At 44.1% G+C, this 13,053-nt stretch overlaps 1 protein-coding gene across 2 annotated transcripts in view; it reads left to right on the top strand.

The window, feature by feature from the left end:
- The window catches only part of PGBD5 (piggyBac transposable element derived 5), a 72,960-nt gene extending 62,051 nt beyond the window's left edge, over window positions 1-10,909 (top strand). For both annotated transcript variants that reach the window (XM_061471298.1, XM_061471299.1), the window contains exons 6-7: window positions 1,446-1,551; window positions 3,016-10,909. In XM_061471298.1, the coding sequence (XP_061327282.1) occupies window positions 1,446-1,551; window positions 3,016-3,211 (302 nt within the window). In that variant the 3' untranslated portion in view covers window positions 3,212-10,909. The remainder of the gene's footprint in view (window positions 1-1,445; window positions 1,552-3,015) is intronic.
- Window positions 10,910-13,053: the final 2,144 nt, after the last annotated feature.

The following is a 13,053-nucleotide window of genomic DNA, read 5'->3' as shown; positions in this document are numbered from 1 at the left end:
GAATAGAGCCTGCCAGCTAGGACAGCACAGGGGGCTTGACAGAGATAATGGATGGAGTGAGACTTCCAGATGAAGGAATAAAATGGTAAAGTCTGTAATCAAAACGTGAGGAGCATTTTGGGGATGATTGTAAAATGAGTTGGCAAAAGAAGGGCAATGAGAGTTTGAAGACTTGAGAAATGAGAAAGCCCAGGATTGTACCCATATTGAAAGAATGCTGAGGAAGGATGCAACCAAGTCTGTGCTTCGTTAGACCTGGAGAAAAATAGTGTTGTACCTGGAAGCAAATAGGGATCCTCACTAGACAGTGTGCCATAGACACTGAGCAAGAGGCAGTCCCACACCCTGGAGAGCTGACCATCAAACCCTGGAGGGACATAAAGTCAAAAGTTAGGTAATAGACTCCCATACTGTAAGTTTTTATTCAACCTTCCCTCCTACAAGGAGCTTTCCCTGGATAGGGAAAACATGGAGGACAGAAATAGTAAATCAGAGAAGAGCTAGGGGGGTTCTTGGGAGAGTGTTGAACTCAGAAATACTGCTGTAGTACTGGAGAAGGCCAGGTCAGAGGGAACGGGGCCCATTCTTGGAGTAACCTGCTCTAGGCATCACATCTTTGCCTATGCAAAGAGGGATTGGTAGGCAGGTTCAGGGGACTTGTTGCCTTACCACAGATTTCTGCAGTAAGCAAGGTAGTCTTCCCCCATGATGAGCTGAAATATCAAGCCAACTGACCAGGGAGGGCAGGAAGCATCATTCACAGGGGGAGAAATGTATGCTTAGTGCCACTGAGCAACCTAACCGTACATCTGAACTCTGGCTCCCTATAGCAGCAAATGAGGCTGCTTCTCATTTCAAAGATACTGTGGTTGTGGCTCCTTCAATTCACCCACCAGCATCACCTCTGTCTTGACTGGGTTGAGCCAGTTGCCTCCTGCTTAGTGTATTTTCCTTTCTTTATCAGTTAACACCCAGTGGCATGAAGGCAGTGTTGCTCTTGCCTTCCATGGGTGGAGATAAGGGATTTAATTTCAAAGGACCTTCATTTGGGACCTTCAGAACTCAAAGCATAAATTGGCAAGTCACAGCTCTAGACATGACTACAGCACATTGGGAACTAACAGAGGAAAGACTAATACTGCCTGTAGGGGGCTGCTGTGGGTCCACGGCCATGTGTGGTTTTTTCTGAACCTATGGTAAAAGCGTTTGTGTCTAATGCCTCTCCATTTCCAGCTGACAAATGACCCCTCTTCTTACCCTTCCACTTGCTCAGTGTACTACCAAGAAAAAAAAAATCAAATTAGTGTCTCTGTTACAGAGAACTTCCCAGTTTTAGATCAGAAACTGTCAATAAGATTTATTTTATAATAGGCTGTATATAGAAACCGTATGTTTTAATTGCTAGACCTATGGATTTCAAACTGTTATGTTTCTATTTGATGCAGGAGTTATAATTAAGAGAAAAAGTGGAGAAATTCCATGCCCATTGGCAGTTGAAGCCTTTGCTGCTCACCTCAGCTATATCTGCAAATACGATGACAAATACAGCAAGTAAGTAAGAATATGTGTGTGTGTATATTTCTCTGTTGCTGAATTGTTTGAGTACTCCATGTTGAGATGCAACTGAGGGCCCAATCCTGCTTTCAGGATATTAATATCTAACAAAATTCCTGTTTCAAGTCAAAGATCAGAAGCTGAGTCTGCACGAGCAAGAGCTGCATTGCTAGTGTTGTTTCTGGCTCTATCTATATATCCACCTGTCAACAAAACTTGAGACTTATGTTCATCTTGACTTTTAAGAAGCGTTGGGAAGATTAGCCTGCAGACTGATGTTCTCAGCCACATCAAATTAAAGGCTTAAACAGAGATTTCAGCAAGGGTCTACCAGCTTTACAACTCTCTGAGGCTAGCTCAGCTCTCCTCCCCTATCAGCAGGTGGTGTTTCAGTGATTATCTGTCCCAACTAGAGCCAGCAGAAAAAGATGTTTAGTTACGGATGTAAAGCTGATCTAGATGACCCGGGACAGCAGAATTATGTTGGTCTTTTAGCCTCTGAATTCCAGTTGTGGTCCTTCATATTAGCTCTTAATGTAGCAGGGAGAAACAGAAATGAGCAAGAATAGCAGTGGTGAAGCTTGGCTGTGGGAATAGTGAAAAAGTGCAGAAGGTTTCAGGAACTAAAAATTGAAAAGAGAGAAAAAGCAGCAGGGATTTTTCTAAGCCAGTTCTGGGCAAGGCAGCAAGAATTCAGTAGAAGAGATGAAAGAGGAGGTGGTTGTTGCTGGAGACTGATGCTGGGATTTTATCTGAGGAAATCAATATGAAAAAGAGGTAAAGTAGTAGATTTAAATGGTTACTAAAAAGATGAAAGTAGGAAAGTTGAAAATTTTATAACCAAAGAATGGTCCTAGATTTAGTCACAATCTAAATACAAGGATGTCAATCCTTTCTAGTTCTGCCTTATGGATTATTGCTCCACATACCAGCACTGCACGCTCTAGCTCTACCCCCACATCCTCCCACCTGCTGTTGACAGCAGCAGAAATCATTCTTTGCTTGCAACAGAGATAAACAAGAGGAGAAGCATCAGCAATCTTCCCTAAGCTGTAACATAATGTGCCTGAGGCATTTATTTTAGTTAGAAATTGGAGGGATTCAGACCCACAGCTCCCATCACGTGGATGTTTGTCATGGATAAGCTCAAGGAGTCTGTATCGGTGCTCTTACATGGAATTCTGTAGAGGAGAGTGTTGCTGAGGCTTTGCTTCTGAGAGCAAGGAAGTTTCTTCTTCTAGACACTACTATACATTCCTAAAATTGCACAACTTAACTGTAAATGGCTGTCAAATACATTGTACAAAAACTCTTAAGATGATACTTGCATTAGGTATTAAGTCCTGGGCCTGCTTCCCCTTTGAGACTGCAGAATCTCTGCCTGTGGTGATTTCTTTCATCCCAGCTGCAAGTGTTTGGCTGAACAGTGCTTTTCCCTCCCCTTCTCTCTTGGCTTTTTAGGTATTTCATTTCTCACAAACCAAACAAGACCTGGCAGCAAGTATTCTGGTTTGCCATCAGCATCGCTATAAACAATGCCTACATCCTCTACAAAATGTCAGAGGCCTACCATGTGACGAGGTATAGCCGCGCACAGTTTGGGGAAAGACTTGTAAAGGAGCTTCTGGGCTTGGACGACACCTCACCCTCCCATTGATGCATTGCTTTTGGTGGCATAGACAGGGGCTGGAGGGTAAGCAGAAGAAGGTACTGCACCTGGAATGACAAAGCAAGGAACTTGTGACACCACCAGTGCTGTCGTCCAAAAATGCCAAGTGATGCCACTATAGAGGTGGAAACTGTTCTAGTAGGAGCCAGATGTGAACATGTCCTGCAGAAAGTGCCACTGAAAAGCTGACACAAAATTGCATATATGAATGCCCTGTGGTAACCTGTACGCCAGAAACAGACTTGTATGAGTTGTCATCTCAATACTATGTGTTGAACAGAGTCATCTTGTAAAGTTCCTCTTGGGCTAAGAGCTTGTCATAACCTCATGTAGCTCAGCAGTCCTAGGAGGGCGTTACGGAAGACTCTGTACCTTGCTTGGAGTTATTAAATTCTGGGAAAAGGAATGTAAGTCTGCGCCATGGGCTGGGGTGGGTAGTGTCTGCCATCCTGTAAGGCATGCTGCTGTCCTCCCAGTGTGCTAAATGAAGCAGTTCAGATACATGAAGACGGAAGCAAGCATATTGACAAACACAACCTTCACAGGCAGGCAGCCAGGAAGTGAGGACCAGTTAAGACTTTTTCTTTCCTTTTATGTTTTTTTCTAATTAATGTAATGTATGGCAATTTGATCCCAGTTAGAACGCAGCAAAATTAGAAGAAACCAAATATCTTAATGAAACTAAAATGGAAATACATTTCATTGATTTTCTTTTTTAACCAGGATGAGACATTTTATACAGTATTACTCACTGTTTGTTTGTGTAAGTATTAAACAGTGAGTAAACCAGTAATACTGCCTCACATCTTAACTGCCACAGTCTGTGTACAGGTGAGAAATCAGAGTATATCTTGATTTCAACTCTATCTTAAATGTTGCTTAAAAATCTAATGTAATGGACTGTTAAGTTTTTAGGAACAACAATTTCTTTCTTTTCCTTGTGTAACTGTCAAGACTCTTTTTGGTCCATTTTAGGACTTCATTTGGCACAGAGTTGGCAGGAAAAAATAAGTCACTAATAGCAGTGTGTTTCCCATTATCACAGTGGGGTGGACTGTAGGAATTCTTACTAGAATTCAGGGCTTGTCACAGTAGTTGTGATTAAGCAAATTACATGTTTAGCAAAATAACATGGCGTTGTGTTTTACAAAAAGGAAGTAGTCCAATCGCAACCAGACCTTAAACCTTCCCAAAACAGAGCAAGCCCAAACAGTTCTCCTTTTCTGAGTAACACTGTAGAGGACAAGCATAGTCATAAGCTGGTGCCCAGGGTTGAAACACCACGTTTTGGTGCTTGTGGAATCTGAAGGCTGCTGAAGCTTTGAAAAATAATGCTGAGAGACATATGATTGAAACTGGGGAGAGTTAATACTGAGGTGAAATACTACCCTGCCACCCTCCACATGTTACTGATTTCAGTCCACAACTCAATCAGCAAAAAGCCCTGTATTCCAAAGGTTATCAGTAATGGACACAAAAAAGAATTGCATTAACTTACAGGGTAAAAACATGTTGCTTAGAGGATCAGTTGGTTTTAGGTGCCCAAACCTGAAAAGTTTTACCAAAGAATGACTTGGGTTGATTCAGAGGAATGGAGTGATTGATTGGTTTCATCAGTGTAATCCTCACCAGGGTATATGTATCTATCTGGCAGGAGCCAATAGAGGGTAACCAGCATGAATTTGACAACTCTTTGGGTTTCCTCATTATGTGATGTTCAAATGCATAGCATATAGATCATAATGGGAAAAATCCAGCACGGGTTAGTGAATTGCTGACTAGCCCAAAGCACATCTTTGCACTGACATCTTTCCACCAAAGTCTTATTTGTTTGGAGTAGGTTTAGAGGCAGATCTCACCTGGTTGCAGGGAGATCAAGGGGACAACAAACTGGTGGTTCTGCTTGCAATGCAGCCTGGAGACTGTCTCACATGTCCTGCTGTGCCTGCCAGCTTCATGATGTACGGAAGTGGGTTTCCTAAACATCCCATTCTACTTCTCAGTCTGCAGGGTCTCCAACAAGGAAACATGGAAGAAAGGACAAAGCCTTGTGCACTGAGGCCTCCAAGCCTCAAAAGGAAGGAGAGGGTTTGTACCACTCTAGTCCTTGGCAATGTCAAGTTGCATAGGAGCCCAAGGATGAGTTCAAGATTTCTTGGCCTTGCAGAGAACTAAGACCACCCCTCTTCAGACTGAGTGAGTGTGGTAGCTGGTTCTTGTCAAGTATTCAAAGGGAGAGAGGAGCTAGCGTGAGGAATGAAAAGCAATGTTCAGCAACATAAGCCTTCAGTTTCCTTTTTCTAGGGAATTCCACAGAGGTACCTAAAGGCAAATAGTGTTCTTACTGCACCCTGCTTCAGGCAATACCAGCCTATATTGAAACAGGAAGAGTAGCTGCACGTTCATTATGTTCTATAGATGTATATGGTAGTCAAAACTGGGGCGGTAAGGAAAGGTCTGGCTTGAGCTTTGCTAATAAGATAGCTTGAATGAACAATGCAAATGCTTCCTTGCAGTTACCCACAATGCCAGAGCATTTGCAAGGTGCACATTCCCCCAGCAGATACGTCAAGGTTTGCAGGACCTCCTTGGAGCCACGTGCCGCTTGTGAGGAGTCAGCATAGCATGTTCCAGCTGTCATAGCTTCGCAAGAGAGATCTGCAGCCCTTGGCCAATAGCTACATTGCTATATATGCTTAAAGGCTTGGATCTCAACCATCCCATACAGAAAATGCCTTTTCTTTTTCAGGTGGCAATCAGTCCAAGTCCTTGGAATGTTTAATTTCCCACTAATGTATGCTGTTACTTATGTGCATTACTTGAGCTAAAACCATGAATTCCTAGTTTTTTGCCTCAGGGACTGGGTCCTGAGTAGTTTTCCCTAGAATTGGTGTTGACGGGGGATTACACAGTGGCTGACTATTACAGGGAAGATGCTTTAGTCTCCTTTGTAAAGGAGAAAAAAGAAGACAAAACTATAGCTTTGCAATGAATTTAATTTTCTTAGCCTTAACCATCCCTCATCATTTTGAACTGGTGCTCTAAATATGCACTGACATTCCATAAGTAAGCAAAAATATTTATATATATTTATATGTGCAAACTGCCTGAATTTTGGCTCTCAAGGCCAACAGGAAAAGCCACCAAAGTATAGTCTATATCTACAGATGACTATTCCCACCTCATCTTCTCCATTTATTGGCTGAGAGTGGATAGGGTTAGGGAAAGTTATGATTTCTCCTTGTTGAAAAAGCATCTTGCACTTATTCTGTGTTACTACAAACAAGGCAAAGTAGTTAAGGAAGAAACTGAATCACTTTTAAAAGGCAAAAGCTTTTTAGCTGCAGCTCAGCTTCTGTTCTATTTCCTTTAGTGCAAACTGGCTTGCTCAGATTTGTTTCCCCACCTGCTTGTAACATTAAAGCTTCTCCCTAGTTAGAGGGGAAAAAAATGAGGGGTTAGTCTCAAAGTAGTGCAAGGATGCTAGTTATAGTGTGCACGCACATGTGTTAGTTGTGCAATGGCTTGTGAAATGATAGCAAGTTTGGGTTGTTTGGGGGATGTTTTCTGTATAGACTCGAGATAATCTGGGCAAGAGATCTTAAAGCTCAGCAGTAGCTAAAACGCAATGGAAATGCCAACCAGGTCAAAGAGGAATATCTCTAAATTGGGGGGGGGGGGGAGGAAGAAATAGGTTGAAACTGAAGTAGACCAGGGAGCAGCAAGGCTCGCTTCTCTCCTGTTGACCTGAATTTTCAGTCATACGTACTTCTGAAAACTGAAAATTACTTGTGGCACACAAACTTTCTCTCATAGAACCAAGACCATGAGTAAGACATACTGACCTCCTTCTATGCTCGGTATTCCTTTCAAGAAGTGTCTGTTGTGCCCCAATCCGTTCTTGGAAAACATTTCTTCTCCTGGTGTGTAATATAATACTCGCTAGAGCTTAGAAGCCACTGTGAAATGGTTTACACGGCTGTTGTCTCAGTTGAAAAATGCTTCAAGGGCTTGCAGAAACTCTGCCACTTCCTTCTTCAGCCCATTTGTGCACTTGACACTAGTGCGCAATTTACAGTAATCTCATCTCCATTTTCCACTTCTATTCTCTAACCCCAACCCTTCTACATTTACAAGGTAGTCAGAGAGTCCCAATTTGTAGAAATCTCACTGTTGCTAATGGGTACAACTTTATTTTCCTCAGACAATTCCTAGAGAAAAATGAATTTAGTCAGTTTCCAGATGACATTAAGGATGGCAATTCAAAACAGTGTTTCACTTCTTTACCTCCAGCTACACTTTGGCTGAAGAGTGTTTTTTCCTTCTTTAGCAGTCTGCCTTGAGCTGGTGAGTAGTGAAAGAAGCCTCCAGTATTTCAGTCTTAGGTGTCTTAGTGCCCTAGTCCTGGAGCTGATTTTAGTGATGAGTGGGGAATTCTGTTGCACTGATAATACTGTACATCAGTGCCACTTTCAGCACAAGGATTGCAAAGTGCTATATCAACCTCAGCACTCATGAGATTTCATTAGCTCCTTTCCCTTCCCTAATCAGAGACTGAGGCACAGCACTGGTAAGGGAGCTATGAAACTGTAAAGTGGAGTTTGCACTCTTGCTGGTTAAGTCCATGCTCTGCATTATCAGTGACTTGGTTCTTGTTCACATGCACTTTTCCAAACTAGAAATGAGAGCATGTTGACCATCCTTCCACTGCGAAGGTGGCAGGGCTTTGTCAGCACAAGCTCCATACTCCATATACGTGCGAGTCAAAACCAAGTGGCACTGAAGGCGAGAGAAAACTGGGAAAAACGTAGCAGTCCAGCCTGTGTGAGGAGCTTAGAAGAGATAAATGGAGACTCTGAAGCTCTGCCATAGTCCAGTAATCAATGTGAAATTCAGACAAATAATTACTAAGACTGACCCGAGAAAACTCCCCTAGGCTTAGCTGGAATATGAAGTCTTCCATCCATCTCTGTTGTGGAGTTTGCCATGGCACTTTCTTGTTGCTAGGACAAGACCTCGTCTCAGTCTGGTTGAGAAAAACGTTGAAGTGACAAAGCACTGTTTTAGCAACATTTCACAAAGGCGACGAACTTTAAGCTCAAAACATGCATATATTTGGCCTATCATTATTAGGATGTTTTGCACAGACATATCACATCATCATCTGCTCAAATGCAAGCCTATCCCAGTGCTACTTGATAAATATTCCTTCTTGTTCTTCCCAAACTTACCTTTGTTTCCAGAGGCATTATGAACTGGAGCAGCCCTTTTATTGTCATCTCACTGCTGGGGAGTAGGTATAGGGTTCTGTGCTTTGTACAGGAATGATCTCTTCTCTTCCCTCTTCTTTTGAGAGACAGCTCTGTGTCTTCAGAAATCTAGTTCTGGAGAAGTTTCCTTCCCAATGGCTTTCCTTTGCTTCCCACCATCCAAATTATCCCACCAGTTCTAAGTCAGTCTGGAAGAGGTGACCACAGCGAGTTGGCTTTTCAGTTTACTGCCGTAGTATTACTTTGCTGGCCCTTTCTGCTATTTTGCAAATCTCAGATGAAACAGGGTATTGGTTCTGAAGCCTGTACTAATTGTAATCACTGTGAAGGTGTTGCTTTGCCCCATTAGTGCTGCCTCATCAGGTTTGTATGGACCCGAAACAGGTAACAGCATCACCACACCCACCGTCCCCATGGGAATGGCTGTAACATTCCTCAGCTCTAGATCCTCTTGATGGCTGTCAAAGAGGGGGCTTTGACATGTCTGAGCAGGTTTTTGATGTTTTTGTTTTGTTTCTTAAACCCTTCCACTCTGATGGGTCTGGTGAACAGCTGTGAGGTATCACAGAAAGGCCTTAAGTGGTAAATCCCTTTTGTATCACTCTTCAGAAGTAATTAGAAGCTTGTATTAGATGTGTAGTGCAAAAATCTTGTCTATGGAAACACCACTCTGCAAAAGTTCTCATTTGATGTCACTGCAACAACCCCTGAATGCAATGTCAGCGGGGTACCTGGATGAAGAACCTAGTGGGAAAGAGCCCTGCAGGGACCTGATTGGATAAATATAGAGGGGAGAGAGGAGTGTGATTTGGGATCCAAGCTCCTTGGACAAACAGACTTCATAGACAAGCTACTGTCAGAAGTTTTACTAGGGAAGGGAAGAGGCCAGGCCCATACAGTTCGCTCCCAGCCCTGGCAACTCTGTCTCTAAAAATAAAACTGGCAAATGCTATCACTGCTCATGTACTTACGGTGTGACCTGGACTTTGCAAAACAGAGCATTTTTGCTTATTTTCACTAGTTACCAAAAAAAGAAGGACCCCAAAACCTCCACAAACCAAAAAGCAAAGCCCTGTACACTAGGTTCATCTGTCCAGAAACCCCGACCCACTTGGTGTCAGAGTAACATTGTGGTCTTGTTCTCCAATTAATGTGTCAAGGTGTATACCAAACGTGACTGCTGAACAACTCACACCTCTCTGTGAGACAGAGTTACTCGTTTGATGGAAACCAACCTGCAGGTCTCTTCGTGACTTACTTTTGCAACCTGGATTTTTCTTCTAGATACAAACCAAATCTTTCAGTACCGACACTAAAAATAGCTTGACCCCATGGTCTGGGGTGAAATTGGAGATGACAAAACTCAGATTTATGCTAGAGATTAATCTGATCCCACATAGGTGAGGCTAATCCACACAGTCTGACACAAGGAGGAGCTTAAGGGGAGCAGTGGGTTTGGGAGGCAGGAGAAAGTTCAGAGTTTGGGCATGCAGAGGGAGAGGAGCCAGGTGATCCCTTCTAACTCCCATCTTTCCAGCATGGGTACCCCCCCATCCCCTGCTGCTTTTGAATTAAAAAGGAAAGGCTGATGTTTAGCACGAGTCTGCACAGCTGCTTTAGCAACATGAACCCTGCTTTAGCTACATCCCTGGCCTCCCTCCCTGCCTTTTCCCTGTACTATACATGTTCAGTAGTCATAAACCCTGGAGTCAAAGCGCCGCTGCGTGTCAGCACAGCGTGGAAGCCACAGGCTGAGGAAGCGCCACAGTAGAAACAGAAACAATGGGGATTCTGGATAAAAGGACCTTTCATAGGCTTGATTTTCAATACGTGCAACTTACATTCCACCAAAAGCAGTGACGGCACCAGACGCAAAGACAAGCCCTAGCTGGCTGAGAGCTTCACAGCTGACTCCATTGGGCTGTGCTCAACATCAGCGGCTGCAGTTCTGTTGCAAAGTTCCATATTCTCTATAATTCTAGATTTCTGTTGGCAGTGTAAATCCCAGAGGTAAAGCATTCACTGCAATGGCTTTTTTTTTCCCTTTTTTTTTTTTCCCCCTTGGGTTTTTGTTTCTTTTAAAGACTTTTCAGAGCAAATTCGTAACAGCCAAGTCTTTTCAGGAAATGCAGGTGCGTGACCTCTTCACGGTAAGAGATACACAGCTGCGTTTCTGCACGGGACAGGGAACTACTTTTGTGACACCAGTTTTGTTCTACACAAAGGCACGCTTGCAATAAATTTTTACAAGTTTTGTACACCATGAGCTAAATTCTGAGTTCCAAAAATGTGAAGTGTGGCGACAATAACAGAATGGATTTATAGTTATCACTCTGATCTCTTGTCATGTGATTTTATTTCTTCAACACAGTTTGTTTACGATCAACAACTTTGAAATACAGTCAGATATATATTACCGGGTGCTCTTCTGTCTCGTTCTTTTCTGGCATAGATGGGGAAGATGTGTGCTCATCCTGTGGGTGTGTAGGTGAAAGGATAGGGAGAAAATACTGCTAGCTATCTAAATTACAGGTTCTCGCTCTAAGCCCATTAGAAGCAAAAGCCTGACATCTTTATCCAGCCACCGAGTTCAAGGTCATTTTCTTTAGCAAGAACTGAGTTTAAAAAGCCTTTTAACATGGTCTGCACACAGGCAGGGGGTGTAGTTGCCCGCACATGCATCCCGACACCCGCTGGGATGCGCCCCAGCCACCTCAGGGCAGGGATGGGTGGACACAAGGACACTGGCAGCTGTCCCAAGTCTTAGAGATATCTTTGTCTGTGCTGCTCTGACTCTTCCTGGCAAGGTTTGTCTGTACCACCAATGGCACCCACCCAAAACCACAACTGACCTGCTTAAATTAGTGTCATTTGCAGGCAAAACCAGACATACATCATCTGGAGTGACCCATGTCTCAGCTCCAAGCTGGCAATTGCTATGACCTGGTTTACACCTTAATCCACAGAGGGAGCAGAAACCTTGCAGGGGAATGCGTAAGTGGGGTTCCAGTGGGTCTTTGCCAACAGCCACAGTAGAGATGCCCCCACTCTTTGGGCCTGCCTCCGTCCTTCCCCTGTGGCCACAGAGCCATCCACCGGGGACCAGGCTGCAGAGCATCCTTCAGGTCCGTGCGAGTGCGGCTCAACACTGACCTCTTGCTGTGATCTGTCTGGTGTCCGGGGTGTCTGGTTCGCTCAGTCTTTCTTGGTAGTAACTCGAGTTTTCCACAGAAATAAATTCAGTTTACATCTAGGTTGTCCAAAGAAAATTCTTGCAGACTTTCAGGGAAAATAAAACATTAACAGAAGCAAGCAGCAGCGAGCCCCTTGACCTGTTTAATATCTCTGTAGACCCAATCCCTAGGGAGGTGACTGTTTTATTTAAGTCGCTTAGCTAACAACAAAAAAAAGGGTGAGAGGAAGAGATTCTGGCATGTCCTGCAAAGCCAAGCTCTCAGAAACCTTTTCAACCTGCAGGTATCTGAACTGACAACCCAGAATATGCTGGTCTGAAAGACACGCTGGTCCCTTCACACAGTCAGCCTCTCCAAGGAATGGGCTCCTTTTCTGCTTCTGAGACATCACACCCATGATCAAGCAGCAAGGAAACCACAGTGCTTACCTGAAGCACACTGTGGAGGCTGGCACATCCCAAATGGGTGCTGAGGCTGGAAATGTGTAGGTGCATCATCAGGGTGGTGGATTGGCAGGAACACACCCTGGCAGGTTGCAGGGCTCCCTGAGATGTGAACAGCCACACACAGCATGGCACTGGCATCCGCGGGTGGCTCTGTACATCACTGCATCAGCACACGGAGGCAGGAGAGGCCTAAGGAGATGATAACAAGCCCCTGCAGCGAGACCAGCCACACAGCAGCCAAGATGTCCCACTGTGTCATAAACCAAAGCAGAACGGCTTTGAGTTCACTGTCATGGGTGGAGAGCCACCCCCAGCAGCACATCGCTTTGCTCCCTGGTCCCTGGATGTGCCGCGACCAGAGCTAATGCTGTGTGTAATTGGGGTACAGGACCTGAGCTGTCAGAAAGCAATGCAGATCAGTTTTACACACTAACTGAATAAAACAAGGAATTTATTTTGTGGAATTATGAAATCTAGGATCTGATTAACACTGAAACACACACGCACATAACCTCAGCGCTGTCATTTAGATCAATGCCATCCATTCAGATCACGCCAGGGCCTGCAGTAACTCAATCTCCTGTGAAATTATCCTCAAGAGAATTTGCAATTAATAATTCCAGCAACATAGTCTTTCTTAATTAAGCCAAACTCAATGCTCCATTTTGTGGTGTTTCTGATATCCTGTTCCACTTGCCCCTCTGTCCCTGGAGAGGGGCACAGAGAAAAATTTGCCAAGTCACAGCCGCTGCAGAGAAGAATGCCCAGCCACCATTAAGTCAAAGCACTGGCACTCCCTAAAGCACTCTCCTCCGATACTTAAACAAGCACTTTACATGCAGTAATGAAAGGCATCTCATCAGACCCCTGCAAAGCGAAGCCATCTCGACTCTCTTCAGAGACCATCTCTGCGCTCCGGT

The sequence above is a fragment of the Pezoporus flaviventris genome, unplaced genomic scaffold (genome assembly GCF_033815535.1).
Source record: "Pezoporus flaviventris isolate CSIRO_AGI_PZ_B2104156 unplaced genomic scaffold, CSIRO_AGI_Pfla_v1 ptg000066l, whole genome shotgun sequence".
NCBI lineage: Eukaryota > Metazoa > Chordata > Aves > Psittaciformes > Psittacidae > Pezoporus > Pezoporus flaviventris.
Note: the sequence above shows the minus strand (reverse complement) of the source record. Positions and strands in the feature narration are given on the sequence as shown.